This window comes from Cetorhinus maximus, chromosome 1, assembly GCF_964194155.1.
Source record: "Cetorhinus maximus chromosome 1, sCetMax3.hap1.1, whole genome shotgun sequence".
Taxonomy (NCBI): Eukaryota; Metazoa; Chordata; class Chondrichthyes; order Lamniformes; family Cetorhinidae; genus Cetorhinus; species Cetorhinus maximus.
Genome location: NC_135879.1, coordinates 10,262,509 through 10,283,174, shown reverse-complemented (window position 1 = coordinate 10,283,174; position 20,666 = coordinate 10,262,509). Strand labels below are relative to the sequence as shown.

Below are 20,666 nucleotides of genomic sequence, written 5' to 3'. Positions count from 1 at the left end.
GGGACCGGAAGCGGATGTGAAATCCGCTCCCACCCCGGGATCGGCTCCCGACATCGATTTTACGCTGGCTGGCCAATTAACTGCCATCCAACGTGAAACGAGCGCTGAGGACAGGCTCAGCGCTGCTGGCGGGGTGGGGGGTGGGAAGAGGGTGGGGTGCCAAGGCCAGTAAGGGTGTGGGCGGGAGGTTTAAATGGAATTCCCTGAAGGCTGGAAGCCTGTGTTCGAGAGCCTCCGGGAGCAGCTTTGATAATCGAATTGTTTGACTCATCCTTCGGTTATTGTGCTGTTACTGTCTGCAGTATGTCATCCACATCCACACCCACAGCCCAAGCCAGGCAGGATAGAAATGCCTGGAGCCGGTCTGCCCCCCCCCCCCCCCCCCACCCCCCACCCAGCTTTTCTGATGAGTGCCTGTGGGTTTTTGGCGGAGGTGGTCAGTGGCTGATGCATCACTTTGCTGCTGCGGGACGGTAAGAGGAGGTCGCCTCACCTGACAAAGGTGGCCTGGACGGAGGTGGCAGGTCTGGTCAGCGGGCATGATGACCTGTGTAGGACCGAGATCCAATGCAGGAAAAGGTTCAATGACCTCCTGCGCTCTGCCAGGGTGAGTACTGAATCCAGTCGGAACCTTGCATGGATGTACCTATGAGTGGCAGCATTTGTTGGTGCTCACGGGTGTACAATGGCAGAATGTAAAGTGGCACATAATCCTGTGCCTTGTGGACTATGGCTGGCATGTATGTCAGGATGAGGTGTGACAATGTGATGGGCACCTGAACCTGCATCTTCACGGGGGTTTTGTGGTGTGTAGAGGGGGGTCTAATGAAAACACTTTTGTCCTGACAGGAGAAGAGGAGTCACGGTGTGCAGCAGTGAGGATGGATGGGTGGTGGGGGTCCCAAACCACCACCCCTCAAGTCAGGCGGAGGAGCATGCACCGAAGAGGACCTGCAAACGTGGAGCCAGGTCCACTGGTCGCGGAGAGGCAGGGGTCCTGGAGGAGGGTAAGAGTCCAGTGGACAGGGAAGAGATTGGTGGAGGGTATGAGAGATGTAGGGTAGTGGTTGTAAGACTGACATGTGAAATCCACTAATCCCTGTTGCTCATCCATTCAGAAGTCTTTGCTCAGTCAGACGTCCATTCTGAGAAGCAACCAGACTGCGTGCACTCTGTGTTCGTAATGCCGCTCGCCGCTGACAATTTTTCTTCCTCCCTCAGAGGGAACATCATCACAACGAGGACCCTCCCTTGACCTCCGGAGATGACCAGCTGCCAGATGCTCCTGCGCCACATCCTCCCTCTGCATCATGCACCAGCGCAGATACAGGCACATCGGGGATATATGAGTATCGGGGCAGATGGTAGTGCACAGTGGTGAAGGCACATCACGCTCCTGAGGAACTGGCGCAGGCAGAGAGTCCCCAGGGTGCTGGCAGTCGGGGGACTGCTGGAGACCAGGACGATGCTGAGCCCAAGGCAGATGATGAGCCTTTGGAGTCGTCCATCAGGCGGCAGAAGCTCGATGCCCAGCGGGATGCATGTGAAGATCTGGCAGAGATCCATGAGGGTCTTGTGTGCCATGGTCTCAGTGTTGGAGGAGTCCATGTGGAGCGTGAGCACTGTGTTGGCCCAGAGCTCAGAGCACACAGCTTCCTCCATAGAGAGAGTGGCGGCTCTCGTGGAGAGGCAACTCCAGGAACTCAATCAGGGCTTTTCTGGGGTTGTGTTCAGACCTGTGAGCCCACACACTGGCAGTGACCTCCAATGGGAGAGCTGGATGAGGCACCTGGTAACTCTGCTAGCTTCCCATCCATCTCTTGTGAGCAGGTGAGCAAACCTCAGGTTGGCGGACGACTGAGGAGTGCCCAGCCATGGCGCTGGACTCTCCCACCCAGACGCCAGCCATCTAGGCGTGCTGGAGCAATGAACAGCCTTGGCACCTGGGAGGGATGCAGGATGTAAGCATCATGGCAGCTTCCTGGATACCAGGCACAAACCTGCAGTATCTCACTCTTGTGGTCACACACGATCTGGATGTTGAGGGAGTGGAAGCCCTTTCTATTAACAAAGGCACCTGCCTCCCCTGCTGGCACCTTTATGGGCACATGCGTGTAATCAGTGGATCCCTGAATTCAGGCAAACCCTGCAATTGCAGCGAAGCCTCTGGCTTGCCCTGCCTGGCTGGAGTGAATGAAGGTGTTGACCCTTGGGAGCAGTGCGGCTGTGGGGAGCTGATTGCCTGACACTACATAGATCTCCCGCTGACCCCTGGAAAGAACCTGAGGCATTAAAGTTCAGGGCAGCTGTCAGCTTCAGAGCCACTGGCATAGGGTGGCCACCTACACATTTGGAGGCAATTTTGGGGCTGATCATGTCGCAGATAGGCGACAGTGTCTCTGGAGAGATGGAGCCTTCTTCGGCCCTGAACCTCTGACATGTCGAGGTAGCATGATCGCAGCCTTTATGCTCTACCTGGTAGATATTGGTGTCTTCTCCGGACCCTTCTGCCTTGCACTTCCTGCTGGCCCTTCACCCCTTCTGGCTGCACCTCTCAGTACATCTGGGGTAGTGCCTGTGGGTAACTGGTCTCCTCTCCCTTCTGGCCCTCTTCCCCGTTTCTGAGGAGGTTCTCCAGCAGAGTACACAATCCCCGTTTTTTGTCCTGATGGTTGCACAGGTTTCTGCACTGAAGGGGCCTTTCTGCAGAAAGCCTCTGCAAATGCTTAAAAATCAGAGCGTTCTCTGTTCTGCCGCTGCAGACACAATGGGCCAAATGGCCTCCTTCTTCTGTGCTGTTAAAATTCTATGATTCTGTGAAAACACCAAAAAAAAAATGCCAGAAACGATCTATAAACCAAGTCCAAACAACTCACGGCAAAACTCCTAACTCACTTCACCAACACCCACTGTGGGCCTTTCATCCCTTCCTGGATGTCGAATGAATGAGAAACGTGAAGGCTGCCTAGCCAAATAGCCTGCGTGATGAGCGTAAAAGTGCACAGGCCACTCGAAATTACTGTCAGTTTGTCTTTAACTGGGCTTTAATTGGCCTTTTAATTGTCGGCGGGTGCGGTTCCAACTTAAATGCGCATCCGCTGACCGAAATATCGTGGTGGGACGCCCTCCCAACGTCATCGCGCTCCATTTCACGATTGTTCCTGTTATACTGCGCACCACCTCAGCCAGCCCAAAATTTTGACCCCCCTGAGTTCATCGCACCATCTACAGGATCGATAATTGTGTTACATCACGCGCCAGTTAATGGGACCATTTGCTGTTTGGAAACTGAGATAACTCTGCCTTGTCTCTCAGGCGCACTCTCCTGCTCTGTGCCCATGGAAAGCAAGGGAAGGAGGTGGAACAGGGCTGATTCGAAGCTGGGCCAACACCCACCAACTGCAGGCCGTGAATGGATGCTCAGTGGTCCGTGGAGCAGTGAGTCGCACAGTTGGAAGGAAGACTGGCTTCAAATGGCTTTTGGGTTTATTGTTTAGGTACCGTTGGGATGGGCAATAAATATTGGCCTAGCCAGTGACACCCGCATCCCGTGGATGAATTTTTAAAAAATGATGGTTTGACATTGACCATTGCCACTGTGAAGCTACACATACCATATTCTAATGGTTATACTGTCATTAGTTTCGTATGATCAATGCCAGGACAGACTTCTCATATTAGGGCCATCGTATAGTCGTACCATTCCCATATAGGATTAGTGAAATGTGTGTGTTTTTGTTTAGTGTTTGTACATAATTTCTGGAAATTGTGAGGAAAAACATTCATTTAGTTACAAACAACAGGAGTGAAATAGTTTTTAAAAAAAAACATAAAGTGACTGGTATCTGGAGCCTCTGTATCTCCACAGGTGAGGCAACACCCCAGCCAGGAGTCCATTGACTTGCGGCAGGACTGGAAGATACTGGCAGCGAGTGGGTGCGGAAACTCTCGTCCGTTGGCAGAGTAAATACAGAAATAATTAAAAATACATGTGCACCTTTTAGAAAGAAAGGGCTTTAATTTATGTACCACCTTTCACAACCTCAGAATATCCCAAAGTGCTTTACAGCCGATTTAGTATTTTAAAGTCACTGCTGTAATGTGGAAAACACAGCAACCGATTTGTGCATGCAAACACGGGGATGACCTATTTTAGTGGAAGTTTGTTTGTTGGGCTAATACTGACCAGGCCACTGGTGAGAACGCTCTTGCTCTTCTTCACAATATTGTTCTGGGATCTTTTATGCCCACCTGAGAGGGCAGACAGAGCTCAGTTTAACATCTCATCTGAAAGACGTCACCTCCGACCAGTGCAGCATCCCCACAGTACTGCAGTGTGAGTGTCAGCCTAGGTGATAGGAGTGGAACTTGCGCCCATGATCGTGTGATTCACAGTTCTACCCACTATGCTTCAGCAATTGAAAGGGCAGATAACGCTGATACAAACATCTTTAATTGTTATATGGGACATCTTTTTCAGGTTACTGTGACTTTAGAGAATTGTTTGATTTCCCAGTTACCGACTTCACCGCCTGATGTCGAGGCCATGAGAACATTTTTGATTTTACCGGTGCTTCCTCTCTTCCAAGACTCCAAGAATTATTTGACCTTTGCCCTTCCGTTTGCCGCAGCCATACTCCACTTGGATGCCAACCCAAGCAAAGTGTTGGGTAGGTACTGAGCACTTGAGAAGACGATGAAGTAAAGGAATAGCGAACCTAACTTGGTGCTAATTTATTGAGCAACACTTTAACGAAAAGCTTGACATTTAAGAGCTTGCAACGTTCGGCAGAACATCAGTGGCTCTCAGTTGGGTCGTATGTCTCCCCATTGGTTTTGAATGTTCTCCTGATGTGTGGGGGAGGGTTGAGGGAATGTGGCAGAAGAGGGGTATAGCTGAAGAATATCACTGCTTGGTAATGCACAGCTGAATCATTGCCTTATTCAGGTCCAGCTGAGCTTTTGGGAAAACATTACATTCATGCATTGATTGAACCAGCCATTTATGTTGAAGTGTGGCCCCATCCAGCACAAGGCACTGGTGCTGTTTTATGTAAATCATGTCATTGTTGTCCGATTGGGTTGATTGCAATCTAAATGGTGCAGATTGCTTCCTTGAAATCACTGAGATGTTACAACTCGACATTTAGCAAGTTTTGCGAGGATCAGTCACAATTGCACAATGTTCATTCATCACCATAGAACCTTACAGCACAGAAGGAGGCCATTCAGGCCATCTTGCCTGTGCTGGCTCTTTGAAAGACCTATCCAATTAGTTCCCCCGTCCCACTCATTCCCCATAACCCTACAAATATTTCCGTTCCAAGTGTTTATCAGATTCCCTTTTCGGAGTTACTGTTGAGTCTGCTTCCACCACCCTTTCATCCAGCAACTCACTGCGATTTAAAAACAAAACTTCTTTCTAGTTATTTTGCCAATTATTTTAAGTCTCTCTCCTCTGGCAAATGATCCTCCTGTCAGTAAAAAAACCAATTTCTCCCTATTTACTCTATCAAAGCCCTTCATAATTTTGACCATCCCTATCAAACCTTAATCTCCTCTGCTCTAAGGATACTGGCCCCTGTTCAAAAAGAAGAATAAACTGGTGCAATCATATATTAAGGCTTAAGAAAAACTGCTCCATGGGTGTGATTTCAGGATCATCACTGTGTCCAAGGAGTCAGAGAAAGCTAATGAACCAATTAAGCTTTTCCCCTTCAGGTTACGGTCTGATACCCATGATAAAGTCTTGGCTTGTACTATTGCCCAGGTATTCATTATTCTCATTGTAATATGTATAGCTGTTCAGAATGGAGGTGGACAATATTACTGAAGTGGGAGGTAGGTAGCTCTTATGGTGAGAGAAATTAAGAGTCGCTTGCTTAATTCGGGGTCACATAGGATTCTGAGGTTGTGAACAATTTGGTGCCAGCCTAAGACGATGGCCAGGGAGGGGGATGAAACCAGAGGCAAGGGGAGAGGTGGAGCTTTATCTGGAGGGCATCAAAGGGTCTCACAGGTGGAGCTGAGGAAGTGGTTGACCAAGTTGGCAGTGCAGAATTATTGTAGCGAATGGAAGGCCAAAGATGAGGCAAGTGGGAGTTTGAAAGTGCAGCTGTAAATGTATTGGGAAGAACAGCTAGGAACATAGGAACAGGAAGAGGCCATAGCGGTGGGTGCAGAAGGGAGAGAGGTTGGAAGGGGGATGTGGGTGGTGAGAGATCCGAGGTGGTTGGAGATGCCCTTGCTATGAGACCACGGGAGCAGAGAGGCCACAAGAGGTGGAAAGGTCAAGGGGATGCAAATGGGTAAAAGAGTTTAAATGGAGGGACAGGTTTAAGAAAGACAGAACGACAGTTTTATTTGGAGAAGGGAGGACTAGGGAGCCCAGATGGAGACAAATCACAATGGACAAGGAATCTCTCAGTGCAGTGGAAAAGCGGGTTGAAAATCGGAAAGGATCTGCAAGGGACAGAGTATCCACTCCATCAGATCACCACCCAGGCGGTGTAAGTGAGAATGACCCCCTGTTATTCTTGGGACAGATTCATGGATAAACAAATGGGTCCTTTCTCTTTTCAGATAACTGGTGGTGTTGGGTGGATGCTGGTTATTTCAACCGGCTGGTGGAGCTCTATAAAGACGCGGTGGTGTACCTTCTGACCAGGATGAGGACTGCGCTGTTGGCTCCTGTATTTAGCCATTACATCATTGATGCTCTTCGGGTTTTGGAAAAGCTGCACAAGGTACTGAACTGAAATTGAAGATGGGAAATTTACCATTCCCTTGGGAAATAGTTGCATCCGTGTTCTGACAGTACACTGGCTTGGGGGCTGGGGTGAGAAACTTATGTGTCTTCAAAGGTTGCAGCTACCTCCGTCACCCATCTTTTGTGAGTGGTTCTCTTGCCAATTCTCTGATAACCAACATGACCTTGTTAATCTGCTCACATTGCGGTTACTACCTGCCCCAGTTTTGCACTGCATCAGCAGATTTTCCAGACCAGATGAAATTTGCTTTTCTGAATCTACCCTGTCAAATCTTTTTAATGTTTAAAACTCAATTGAATTATCCCTCAGTCTTCTTCACTCGAGAATATAAACCAAGGTTTTTGCAACCGAGTCTCGTTATTCCACCTTGTAAACCCTGGTATAATTCCACCAGCAGTACAGCGGTTGGTTCTGTGCTCTTGAAGCCTACTTTCTTTCCTGTTAAAATGGTTGGAGGAAACATTGTAATATCTCCACATCGGGTAAAACCAGCCAGCCTTGGGTCAGCAACAGTCAAAACATAAAATGCTGGAAATACTCAGCAGACTGGGCAGCGTCCGTGGGGAGAGAAGCTAAGCTACTGTTTCAGGTCGATGACCTCTGGTCAGAACTGTTTATATGGAGTAAGAGATTTAGGGAGGGCGATGTGTTCGAAGGAAGAGGGGTTAAGGGAGGTGAAACGGAGACTGAGCAGTTCTGAGGGAACGCCATTGACCTGAAATGTAAATACTTACATTTTTGAGCTTTCCCTGGCCCTGATCTTTTTTTCTCGTTGAGTTGACTAACCGAGATGACTCCACGCTGCCTCATGCTCAGGCCACTGAGTTAAAATTGCAGTCCGACCTCAATAACACATTTCCTATGATGACAGGCTGGGTAAATTGGGCCTATATTCTCTCCCATTTTGAAAAATGAGAGGCAATCTCATTGGAAAATACAAGATTCTGAAGGGGATTGATAGGCGTGAGGGCCTAAGACCTCACCCTGTATAGTTTTTTTAAATAAAATATAAAGAGATATGCGCATTGCTATCTCTTAAAAAAATTCAAACTGAACAAAGACCTAACATGGCTGAATCTATGCCTGTCTATGACCCTGAACAAAAGAAGCTACCTGGTAGTATTGGAGAAGCTTGCAGCTTGTTATTCCTGAAGAGCCACTAACTCTGTGGGCTGCACAGACCAAACTCAAGGAGAGCTATACAAAGGCCATCTGCATTTCATAACCCAGGCTTGCCAACAGGAGTCCGCTCATCTGCTAAGACAAAGGGCCCTGCAACCTTCCTTTCAATTCTTAATTGCTGAGACATTCAACAACCTCGGGGACCCAGACTAGGGATACACATCCCTTGTCAAAGACAATGTGGCAAGGTGGGAGTCATGTGACATGGACTTTTGGTTTGTGGAACCAATAATATTGCCTTCTGGACTGCAAGGCCTCAGTCTGCCTTTTTACCATCTGACTAGCAGTCTCACAGACAAGGAGCTCTGGCCCAGGTTGGACACCTGGCCCCACCTATTCCTGCTTCTACTGGAAATTCTGTACCATCACCTACGAGACTGATTGATCTCAGTGTGCCTATCTCATAGTGTGAAGTCAACACTACTAGAAAAGTAAATTATGCAGGATTGGTTTTCAACCCACTGACCTCTGTGGAGGAATACCTCACTGGACTTTGTTTCTGGACTCTGGAACCCATGTGAAACAATATCCCTTTTCTCTGTAGTCCCTGCACTCTAAATCTTTCTTTTCTTTATACCCCTTTTACTGTATGAATGCAAAGGAGGCAATGATGTGACCTTCCTCCTGCATTTTGAATGTGTGAAAATAAACTAACCCTTTGAGCTCATCCTATCTCGAGTTTGCTGTGGGGCTACTAATAGAAATTGGATCACACCAAACCGAGGGGTTAGGAAATACACCACCGCTTACAAAGGGGAAAGCAAACCAAACACCTTTTCTGTTTATGGATGGGTGGTGAGAGAAGAAATTAGTGCTGTTTAAATTACCCCCCCCCCCCCAACAACCCCCCGCCCAACAACCCCCCTGTCTGTGACATAGAGTAGACCCCGAGAGATAGTTTCCTCTGGTTGGGGAATCTAAAACATGGGGACATAGTCTCAGGATAAGGGGCCGATCTTTTAGGATTGAGATGAGGAGAAATTACTTCACTCAAAGGGTTGTGAATCTTTGGAATTCTCCATCCCAGGGGGTTGTGGATGCTCCATCTTTGAATACATTTAACACTGGGATAGACAGATTTTAGGGGTCTCAGGGAAATGAGGGATATAGGAAGCAGGCAGGAGAGTGGAGTTGACGCCCCCAAGATCAGCCATGATCGTATTGAATGGTGGAGCAGGCTCAACGGGCCATATGTTCTACTGCTGCTCTGTTTTCTTGTATTCTCGTGTTTTGGTACACCGTTTGGACCTGACACGCGTTAATTAAAAAGAATTGCTGCCCCTTTACCGTCTGCTTGGGAGATCAGGTGACAATCGGAATTGATCAGCTGCGGGGTGGATGGATGATCCAGTTGATCTTCTTTGCCCGGATGCCTGATTCCCACCTGAAGGGGAGGGTTAAATTGCCCCCACCGTGTGTGCTTTGTTTGTGACTGAAGCACCAACCACAGCACAAATCTTTGTTTTTTGTTCAACACTTTACGTCAAAACTAAGTTTTTTTCCTCTTCATCGCTGCACAGGTTAATTTGATCGCTAACCACATCGACTATGAGGTATTTTACATCCACGAACTGAATAACTTGGTCAACTTTGAAACAGATTTTCTTTACTGGGCATCTCAACACGCCGGGGTGGTAAGTACATTTGCTTTTGATACTTTTGCAGCCCTTCCAGTTTTCCAGAGTTGGAACGAGCTCTTCATTCTTTTCTTTTCACCATCGTTCTGTAGCTAAGTCTTCTGTTTTATTTTTACAGAAAATCCAGCCGGCTATTGCAGAGGTAGGTAGACCGCCTCTTTCGTTTTAGATAAGGTAACTGGGTGCCTGTGAAAGGGCTCTTCATCCTTCAGAACTTGCTCTTTGAAGCAAGGAATAACTTGCATTTACATAGCCACCGTGTCTCATCCCCAGGATATCCCAGTGTGCTTTGCAGTCAATGGATTGCACTTAAAGTGCCACCACACTTGCGCTGGCCAGTTTGTACACAACAAGACCCCAAATAAAGCACACGAGAGGACTTATTATATAACCTCTGTTCAGTGTTTTGATGGAGGGATAAATGCTGGTCAGAACACCATGGAGAGCTGCCCTGCTCTTCTTTAAGTCATGCCCCAGGGATCATTTGCATCCAATGGAGAGGGCAGATGTGGCCTCAGTTTAATGTCTCATCTGATAAAGACACGAAGTTGAAATGCCAGCCTAGACAATAAGCCAGATAAGGTCTTAAACCCATGACCTCTAACCCAGAGGGAAGAGTGCCCTGAACCAAGGCTGAAACTCCTGTTTTTCTTATTAACATAAAATCGTAGAATGGTTATGGCACAGCAGGAGGCCATTAGGCCCATCCATGTTTGTGCCAGCTCTCTGCAAGAGAAACTCAGCTAGTCTCACTCCATTGCCCTTTCCCCATATGCCTGCAAAGCTTTTCTCTTTAGATAATTGTCCAAATTCCTTTTGAAAGCCATGATTGAACCTGCCTCCACCACACTCAGGCAGTTCACTCCAAATCGTAATCACTTGTTGCATAAACAAGTTCTTCCTCAAGTTGCTGTTGGTTCATTTTGCTATTCACCTTAAATGAGTGGCCTCTGGTTCTCAACTCTTCCACCAATGGGAACAGTTTCTCCCTATCGACTCTGTCCATACCCCTCATAATTTTGAACATCTCTATCAAATCTCCTCTCAACCTTCTGTTCTCAAAGGAACTTCTCCCAGTTTATCTACACAACCATGCATCCCTTTAATCACTTCACATCCTTCCTAAATTGTGGTGCCCAGAATTGGACACAATACTCCAGTTGAGGCCAAGTCAGTGTTTTATACAGGTTCATCATAACCCCCTTGCTTTTTTAATCCATGTCCCTATTTATAAAGCCCTGGATCCCAAAAATCTTATTAACCACTTTCTCAAACTGCCTCGCCACCTTCAACATTTTGTGCCTATGTACCCCTGGTCCTTGCACCCACTTTAGAATTGTATCCTTTATTTTATTTAGTCTCTCCTCGTTCTTCCTACAAACTGTATCACTTCACATTTCTCTGCATTAAAATTGATCTGTCGAGTTTCCGCCTATTCAACCAACCGTCTCTGACCTCTTGAAGTCTATCACTATTCTCATATTTCACAATACTTCCAAGTTTTGTGCCGTTTGCAAATTTTGAAACTGTGCCCTGTACACCCAAGTCTAGGTCATTAATATAGAGCAAGAAAAGCAGTGGTCCTAATGCTGACCCCTGGGGAACTCCACTATATACCTTCTTCCAGCCCGAAAACCAACTGTTCACCATTACTCTCTGTCTCCTGTCACTCAGCCAACTTTCCATCCATGCCGCCACTCTCCCTGTTATTCCCTGGGCTTTAACTTTGCTGACAAGCCTATTATGTGGCTCTTTAGCAAACACCTTTTGGAAATCCATGCACAATACATCAACCGCGTTACCTTGGTCTTATCTATCGCTAACCTGAACCTTATGACACTATGGGGAGAATTTTCACATCGACATGTAAAATGATGCGCGCGGTGACGTCGGGTGTGCGTACCAACATCACCGCACATCATTCCGATCTTCCGTTTGGAGGGCGCACGTCGGAGGTGGCTGATTGCCCGCCAACCTGTCAAAGGCCTGTTAAGGCCATTAAGTAAACCAATTAAACTAATTTTCAAAGCTGCCTGTCCAACCTTAAGGTTGGGGGGCAGGCGAAGAGCCCAAGAGGCCTTCGCGTTTCGCATGAAACCTCATCCACGGGCGGGATGAGGGTTCATGAAGGGTTTAATAAATTAATAAATATTTTTCACACAATTCGTAAACATGTCCCAGCTCATGTGACACTGTCACAAGAGGGGACATGTCTAAATAATTTTATTCTTTCTTTATTTGAAACTTTCATTTTGAACATAATCACCCTGAGGCAGCTTTGAGCCTCGGGGAGATTTCTGCGCTCCTTCACGCGCAGGTAGCACTGAGCGCTGCCTTAATCGGCCCGCCCAGTGTAAAATGGCGGCGCACAGCCAATTGCGGGTGGCAATCGGCCCAACGCCTGCTCCCGACCGGCCCACCCAACAGGGAGAAAATTCTCCCCTATGATCACTGTCCCCAAATGTTCCCCTACTGACACTTGATCCACCTCATTCCTCAGAATTAGATCCACCTCATTCCTCAGAATTAGATCCAGCAAAGCCTCCTTCCTCATAGGGTTGGAAACTCTCCCTCTCTCTTCCCTTTGCACTATTACTATCCCAATCTATATTACAATAATTATAACTACATCATTTTTGCCCCACTCTAATTTTCTTTCATGTTTGCTTCACTATATCTTTCCCATTAGTCAGGGCCCCTATAAACTATGTCCAGCAGTACAATGGTAGATCTATTGTTTCTTAGCTCTAACCAAATAGACGCTATGCATGATCTTTAGGGACATCTTCTCTGTCAGGCATTATAATCACCCCTCCTCCTTTCTTTCCTTCCCTGTCTTTCCAAAACGCTTTGTAGACAGAAACATTTTCTACATTTTTTCGCATCTTTTTCAGTCATGATTGCCACGATATCATAATCCAGTGGCTATCTGTGTTTGCAGCTTAGCAATCTTAATCACCACCCCTTGTGTTCACGTGTATGCACTGCAAATCTAATTTAGACCTTATTGCATCCCCTCTTACTCTGGCCCCGCCTACTGCTGTGATATTTCTTACTGTGGCGCTACCTGTTTCTCCCAATCCCTTGTGCACCTTGGTTCCTTTCTAATGCTACATCCCAGTCCCCATTTCCCTGCCAAGTTAGTTTAAACTCCCCCCCCCACCCCCCCACCCAATGGCACTAGCACACCGCACCTCAGGGATATTGAGCAAGATTTTCCCTCTGTGTTATTTTGTAGTTTTGTTGCCTTAAGATGTGCTACTTGATCTGTTCCAGGTGCCCATTGCTTTCTGCTCCTATCCTTTTGTCTTGAATGCCCAGGCAAAGACAAAGATGTTACAGACAGACGCTGCCTTACAGATGCAGGTACATTATATTGGGGACCAGTGGTAAAAGTGAACTGCGTTATACTGGAGTGCACAGCACATCTTCACCAGTGAGAGGGAATTCCAGAGGGTGGGGTCTAGACCATTACAGCGTGGCCGATTAGTGTGAAGAAAATGGGGGCGTTGAATAAGACAGCAGCGTTGGAGAAACTCAGGGGGTTGTGGGGCTCGGGGAAGTTACAGAAACTGGTAGAGGGATGAGGCCATGCGGGGATTTGAACAGGAGAATTTTTAAATGGAGGCATTCGATACCAGGAGATCAGTGAGAACAGGGGCAGTGGGGTGAACAGGACTTGGTGCAAGTTAGAATACAGTTTAGAGAGGGAATTCCCAGTCAGCGGAAGGCATGGTCACCAGTGGTGGGGTGAAGAGTGCGTGGGGTAGTGTTGGAGCAGTGTAAAATTCACAAAGGCGTCTAGGACTTGCAGGAGTGGTATAGGTTAAGGTGCTTATTGAAAAGGGATTAACCCCCTCCCCTCTTTTTTATTTTTGGGTCCCTGTTAAACAGATAGCAGTGAACAGGACGAGTCTGGAGAACATCTTCACGCTGCTCACACTGGGTCCGTTCCTGACGAGCAGCCCTTTCCTCGTACTGCACGTGCAGCGCACTAATCTGGTCAGTGACGCCTTGAGAGAGCTGAGCATTCATTCAGACGTGGACTTGAAAAAGCCTTTGAAGGTAAGAGGATTACAGCTGTTAGTCTGGCAGTCGGACTCAGATTGTTGTGCATTAAATTATAATTGGAGAAATCGTCAAGGGGCGGGGGGGGTTTCCCGGGATACAGGCCATCAGCTCCTCCATGTCTGGACGGCAGCCTTGCCTCAGTCAGTAGCGCACTGGCCTTTGAGACAGAAGATGGTGGGTTTAAGCCACACAATAGTATAATCCCTTGTGATCTGGACTGAAAAAGCATTTGGTGAGATGGGGTCAGTTACAATCCCATAATGTTTCACTTTATAGTAAGATGATGAGCAAACAAAATAGCCATTAGGATCCAACTCAACAGATTCAGTGCAGCAATCCTTTGCGTAATGATAAAGAACCCACCATCATTCAAGAAGAAAGAAATTGCATTTTTATAGCACCTATCATGACCACAGGAGGTCTTGAAGCGCTTTGCAGCCAATGAAGCTCTTTTCAAAGCATAGTCGCTGTTGTAAAGTCGGAAACGTGGCAGCCATTTTGTGCACAGCAAGCTCCCATGAACAGCAATGTGATAATGACATTCTAATAGTGTGTTCTTGTGATGTTAATTGAGGAATAAATATTGTTCAGGACACCAAGGATAACTTGCCTGCTCTTTCACCATGGGATCTTTTATATTCACCTCAGAGGCTGTTAGAGCTTTGGTTTAACATCCCATCTGAAATACAGTACCTCTGACAGTGTAGCACTTCCTCAGTACAGCACAGGAGTGTCAGCTTTTTGATTTTTGTGCTTAAATCCTGGAGTGGGACTTGAATCCACAACCTTCTGACTCAGGTTAGAGTGTGGGCAACTTCAGCAAATTGTCCTGTTGACTTAAATAAGGTGTATTCTCCGGGTCCTCCAGCATTACTGACTCTCTGAAGCTGACTCAAATCTTAGCTGCTCTCTGTACAAAAACCTGACTGCCCTCGCAAACTTCCTGTTCTAGACCTCCTCCTCCAGCTTGTCTGTAACCCGGCCTCTGTTTTGTTTCTTTCTGTTCGTGGACAATCAGGGTTGAAAGGACTTCTCAACACAATGGGTGTGAGGTGTTTTTTGATTACCCAGACAAACTAACAAATGGCTTCTTCTTTCATATTTTAGGGTGGGGAGCTGACGGGAGAGGGGAAGGGGTGGGTGGGAAATCCATTTAACGTATTAGCCACCTTACTAGGTGCCTTTTCTTCAAAGCTTTGAGCACGCGGTTGCTTTTTTTTAATTAAAAAAAAACATTCTGCGATTAAAGGTCATTTCGCTCCTCAGGCTCTTTGTGTGGGTGGAAGTTGGTGCAGAAAGCGTCCTTGATCCGGTTCTGCTGATTTGTTTCTGGTGCAGGTGGTGTTCCTGGGTGAGGAGGCAGTGGACGATGGAGGTGTGACAAAGGAGTTCTTCCTGCTGCTGCTGAAGGAGTTGCTGGATCCCAAGTATGGCATGTTCACGTACTATGAGCAGTCCAGGCTTTTGTGGTTTTCGGAAAAAGTGAGTGTCCTCATTAGTGCTACTTCTGAACGCTCTGAAGACTTTGCACACTCCTGCGCCCTTCCGATTCTGCGGAAGGTTGGAACAGGAGTCGGCCTGTTCTGCCATTCAGTGAGCACGTGGCTGATCTGCATCCTAACTCCACCTATCCACTTTTGTCTGTAACCCTTAATGTCCTTGCCTAATAAAAATCTGTCAACTCGAGTTTGGACCCCCACCCCCCCCACCCCAGCCTCAGTGTTTTGGGGAAGAGAGTTACAGACCCCAGCTACAGATGGAATGGAAGCCAATGTGATAAACTTTATCACAGTATCTTTACAGCGCAGAAGGAAGCCATTCGGCCCATCAAGTCTGCACTGGCTCGCTAAAAGAACATTCCGTCTACTCCCACTCCCCTGCCTTACCTTAGTCTAAATTTTCTTTTCTCATGCTTTATTTGATATTTTTGGCAATGACCTCTGGTCACCAACCCCCATGTCACTTGGAATAGCTTCTCCACATATACTTTAATCAAAATGCTTCATGATTTTTAACATCTGTATCAAATCTCCTCTTAACCATTTCTGCTCAAAGGACAACAGCTCCAGCTTCTCTAGTCTCTGCACATACCGTAGGTGTCAGCATGTAACTAGACCTTTGAACCATAGAGTCATAGAGGTCTACAGCACGGAAAAAGGCAAGTCTGCGCCGGTCAAACAAGTACCTAACTATTCTAATCCCAGTTTTTTAAAATAAGTAAAGCTGTATAGTTGGATCTTTTAATGGGACCAATGCTTTGTGACGCTAGTGAATATCAATAGGCATTCCATTCAGTATGGACAATGTCTTAAAGATCTCTGAAGGAAGACATGATCAACATGGCCTGCTAGTGGAGTTGAGTTTTGGGTCACAAAAATTGAACTGGGTTTCATCGACCAGAAACGGTAACTCTCTTTCTCACCACAGATATTGCCTGACCTGCTAAATATTGCTAGCATTTTTCTGTTTTTATTTCCGATTACTTGAATTACTCCTGGGTATAAATCAGGCACATTGACGGACACACAACGCAGTCCTTGCTATGCCTCTATAAATGGGGCAGAGTTTAAAGTTCGGGGTGAGAGAGGGACAAGGGTGGGAGACAGTGAGTGACTTGGCAGGAACCAGTGTCTGGGTATTAGTGCGTGGAAAGAGGTTATCCAACCACATTGTAGATGCCGTCATCTCTAGCCCTGTTAGTAATGTGTAAAATTACAGGTTGCTTGAACTAAAATCATCTCTTTCTCTGTCTTTTCTTCCTCTCTCTCTCTCTCTCTCTCTGTTTTCTCGTTCTCTCTCTTTTCTTCCCTTTCTCTCTCTCTTTTCTTCTCTTCTCTCTTTTCTTTTCTTCTCTCTCTCTCCCTTTTCTTCTCTCTCTCTCTCTCTGTTTCTCTCTCTCTCTTTTTTTCTCCCTGTCCCTCCCCTTGTGCCCCAGACGTTTGTGGAGTTGAACTGGTTTCACCTGATTGGGATCCTGTGTGGCCTGGCCATCTACAACTTCACGGTGGTGGATCTGCATTTCCCGCTCGTGCTGTACAAAAAGCTGCTGAATGTGAAAGCCACACTGGAGGATCTGAAAGAGCTTTCTCCCACGGAGGGCAGGTGAGTGTCCTGTGCGCTGTTTTGGCTGACGCCTTGCAATATCCTAACCCTTGAGTCAATTTTCCTTCAGTCTCAATACTGGAAATTTTGTCCAACTGCTTTCCAAACCGATAAGGACGTTGAGGTTCGAGTTTCCAGTCTTGAGTGCAATCAGCAGCCCGGGCAACTGTTTTAAGAAGGGCTTTATTTTTTTTCCCCTTGGCTCGCGTTCAGGTCGCCAAACACACAAGCTGCCTTGAACCAACACAATCGATTGTAGCGTTTTAGAACTTAATTTAAAAAGTAAATGGTTTTGCTTTAAATAAAATCCTTTGTATTTAACGAGTGGCGATTTGGTGCAGTCCGGTTAATACCGCTGCAAATGGCTTCTTCACAGACAAATGGCCATTTTTATTTAATCTGTGTCGATCCCGCATCTGAGAGTAACCTGATTTTAAATAACTGAAAGTGCCTTTAGAAAACTGCACAGAACCGTTTGCTGGTTACATTGGTCTATTGTAGTCAGTTTCTTAAGAAATTAAAAATAAATTGTGTTTAGAAGCATTAAAACATTCCTAATGAGTGTCATTGTACCCAAAAGATCCAACTTAGTTTTTAACCAGCCTCCTTGAAGATTTGCAAATGAATGTAATTAGCAGAAACTCCCATTGGTGGTAAATTCAAACCGGGGGGGCTGGTGGGGAGAGGAGGATGGGGCAGCTGTATGAGAGGGGTCCACTGTCAGATTCCCGAGTGTGGAATTCAATTTCCAGTGCAGATGGAGGAAGTATTAAAACTTCATCAGGAGGAAATGTTGGATACCAGACCCAAACGGACATCCCCAAAAAACCATTAAGATTTAGTCAACCTGACTGCATCATTGCCCTTAGGGAATCATTAGAAATAGGGCTGGTGCCTGAGGATTGTAAAGTAGCTAACGAAATGCCTGTCACTAACAGGATCATTGCAAACTCTTTGCTCCTCCCACCGAGCAGGCAGATGTGACGGAGTTTGTGTCACTGGGATGAAATGCAGGGTTTAAATGTCAGCGGGGTAATGATTTTTTTTACAAATCGCTCCAGCTCACTCAAACAAGTCTGCTCAGGAAACTTGCCTTCTCTTTAAGGACCCTGCAGGATCTGCTGGATTACCCGGAGGACAATGTTGAAGACACTTTCTGCCTCAATTTTGCGGTAAGGGCCGTTTTTTGCCTGCACTCCTTAACCTCGGGAAGATTGGCTTGTTGCAATTGCTTTGTTTCACCCAGCCCATTATCCTCCAAAACAGGCGCTGTTGATTATAATTAACCGGTTGGTTAACTCTGGACATATTCCTGGAGGTTAGGTCATGTGACCCCCCCCCCCCCACCCACCCACAACCCCTCCCACCCTGGCCTCCACCTTCCCCCCTCCCCGGACTCCACACCCACCCCCCAACACCGCTTAGTCTCTCCCCCTCATGATTACTTCCTCCAGCCTCACTTCTTCCTCCACCCTTGCTCCCTCCCCTCTCCGCACCCCTTCCTCCCCTCTCTGCACCCCTTCCTCCCCTCTCTGCACCCCTTCCCTTACATCTGCAACCCCTCCTTTACACCTACCTCCCCAGTTGTGGCCTTCTCCCCCATTACCCCCTCCCCATCTCTCTCAAACCTGTTCCTCCCCCCTCCCCGACACCACCTTCCCCCCGATCCCAGCCTCATCCTACTCTGAAACCTTTTATTCCACCCCCAGACCTGTCGCCTTCATTCCCCACCTCCCAACCTCAGCACCCCCCACCCCCGACACCTCTTCCTGTCCCCGGTGATCCTAGACCTTCCTCTCCCACCTCCTCGACCATCACCCATTGTGAGCATCCACGGTGACTTTCTACCTTCCGTGAGCTGCTTCACAGCAGAGCCATGTCCATGAGAATCCACCCGGCAGGTCATGGATGTTCCTCCAGTGCGCCATTGCTATGGAGCTCCAGCATCTTCTGCTCCTTGGATGTCCGCGATGTGATCAAAGCCCTGGCGGGTAAGTCCCGACTTCTGCACGTCGCACTTGTCAAGACGTGTCCTACACCGGCGTGTTTTCCCGCCGATGTGGGCGGACGATCCAGCGGTGGGGGGTTGGGGGGGGTGGGGTGGGGAACGATTCTGGCGGGCAAGTCTAATAATGATAATGTATTACAACGAGGTGTCCGATGGTGGAGAACGTGGCACACCATTGGCGGGATGAGCGGACGGTTGCGAACTGATCTCAGGCCGCTCTGAAAGCGATCACGCTCGTGCCACCGACCACGCCTGACCCCGGCGAGCACGGAAAATCCCGGCACTTGTCTTTTCAGTCTGGAAAGGGGGTGTCTGAGAGGTGAATTTATAGAGATGTACAGGAGAACGGGGACTAATTGTCGCTTTAAATTCAATTGTGGGAGTAAAACCTAGGATCCAACTAGAGAAAGGTTCTGATGTAGGGAAATTCTTCCTCACACGTGAAGAATATTCAACTTTTGGAACAAGTTTCTTGGTAGTCGAGTTAAGACAAAAACCACGGAATCATTTAATGGGAGGGGGCGAGCCATGAAATCCCTCTGGATAGGGGCATTAGGATAGACTTCCTCATCCACAATTCTCTGGTGATCTTGTGAAATAAGATGGGTTCGCAAACAGTTTCCCCATACAATGTCTTGTGTGGGTGGAAACGTACTGAGCATTGTTTTGTGTGCGATTCTCCCCCAATCTCCATTTCCTCACTCTTTGCCCTGTTGAAATGAACAGATTCTTCGAGAAAACTACGGAGTCACAGAGCTCCAGGAGCTGATCCCTGGAGGTAAGAGCCTACCTGTGAGGAAGGACAACAGGTGAGTGTCTGTGTTGCACCTCTCCCTTCAGTGAAGAGGTCTGGCTGAGATTATATTGCCTGAACAAAGCATTTGTAGAGCGTGTTTACATCTGCTGGATGAGTAACAAGTACTTTGAAATTGGAACTTAGATTGCATTTGGTAGAGAAAAGTGCAATTTTACTTTGCCCAGTCTTAATAAGACTCAAGAGGCTAAAGAAAGAGACTGAGGGGGTGATCTATTCAAGTTATTTTGGGGTTTGATTGGGTAGCCATAGAGAAGATCCTTCTACTTGTGGGGCAATTGCAAACCACTCATCATATATTATTGATAGCCAACAATGAACCCAATAAGGAGCTCAGGAGAAACGTCTTTACTCTTGAGAGTGGTTAGAACGTGGAATTTGTTACCATATGTAGTGATTGAGGTGAATAGTATAGATGCTACGTTTAAAGGGAAGCTGGATAAGTATAATGGGGAGAAATGAAGAGGTGGCTCTTGTGAGATATGGAGACTACTAGCATAGACCATTTGGGCCGAATGCTGTGAAATTCTGTGTACTTCTGTCTTATCTTTGCTCCCAAACCCAAGTTATGTGAGTAGCACATTTATAACATAAAAAATAGGAACAGGAGTAGACCATTCGGCCCCTCTAGCCTGCTCTGCCATTCAATAAGATCATGGCTGATCCTCCTGTGTTTCGATTTCCACATTCCCATCTAACCCCGATAACCTTTGATTCCCTTGCTGAACAAGAATCTAACAACCTCTGCCTTAAAAATATTCAATGACCCCGCCTCCACCACCTTCTGAGGCAGAGTTCCAAAGTCGCACAACCCTCTGAGAGAAAAAGATTCCCCTCATCTCTGCCCTAAAAGGGCGAGACCCCTAATTTTAAAACAGTGCCTCCTAGTTCTGGACTCACCCACAAGAGGAAACATCCTTTCGACGTCCACCTTGTCAAGGCCGTTCAGGATCTTGTATACTTCAATCAAAATACCCCTCACTCTTCTAAACTCCAGTGGAAACAAGCCCAGTCTGTCCAACCTTCCCTCATAAAACAACTCACTCATTCCAGGTATCAATTGAGTAAACCTCCTTTGAACC

At 47.1% G+C, this 20,666-nt stretch overlaps 1 protein-coding gene across 5 annotated transcripts in view; it reads left to right on the top strand.

Annotated features, from left to right (window-relative positions):
* Window positions 1–20,666, top strand: part of LOC144667774 (putative E3 ubiquitin-protein ligase HERC3) — an 86,821-nt gene that overhangs the window by 55,719 nt on the left and 10,436 nt on the right. For all 5 annotated transcript variants that reach the window (XM_078529349.1, XM_078529256.1, XM_078529608.1 and 2 more), the window contains 10 exons: window positions 4,481–4,670; window positions 6,583–6,746; window positions 9,473–9,586; window positions 9,708–9,731; window positions 12,866–12,955; window positions 13,484–13,654; window positions 14,999–15,142; window positions 16,596–16,762; window positions 17,868–17,934; window positions 19,497–19,579. In XM_078529349.1, the coding sequence (XP_078385475.1) occupies window positions 4,481–4,670; window positions 6,583–6,746; window positions 9,473–9,586; window positions 9,708–9,731; window positions 12,866–12,955; window positions 13,484–13,654; window positions 14,999–15,142; window positions 16,596–16,762; window positions 17,868–17,934; window positions 19,497–19,579 (1,214 nt within the window). The remainder of the gene's footprint in view (window positions 1–4,480; window positions 4,671–6,582; window positions 6,747–9,472; window positions 9,587–9,707; window positions 9,732–12,865; window positions 12,956–13,483; window positions 13,655–14,998; window positions 15,143–16,595; window positions 16,763–17,867; window positions 17,935–19,496; window positions 19,580–20,666) is intronic.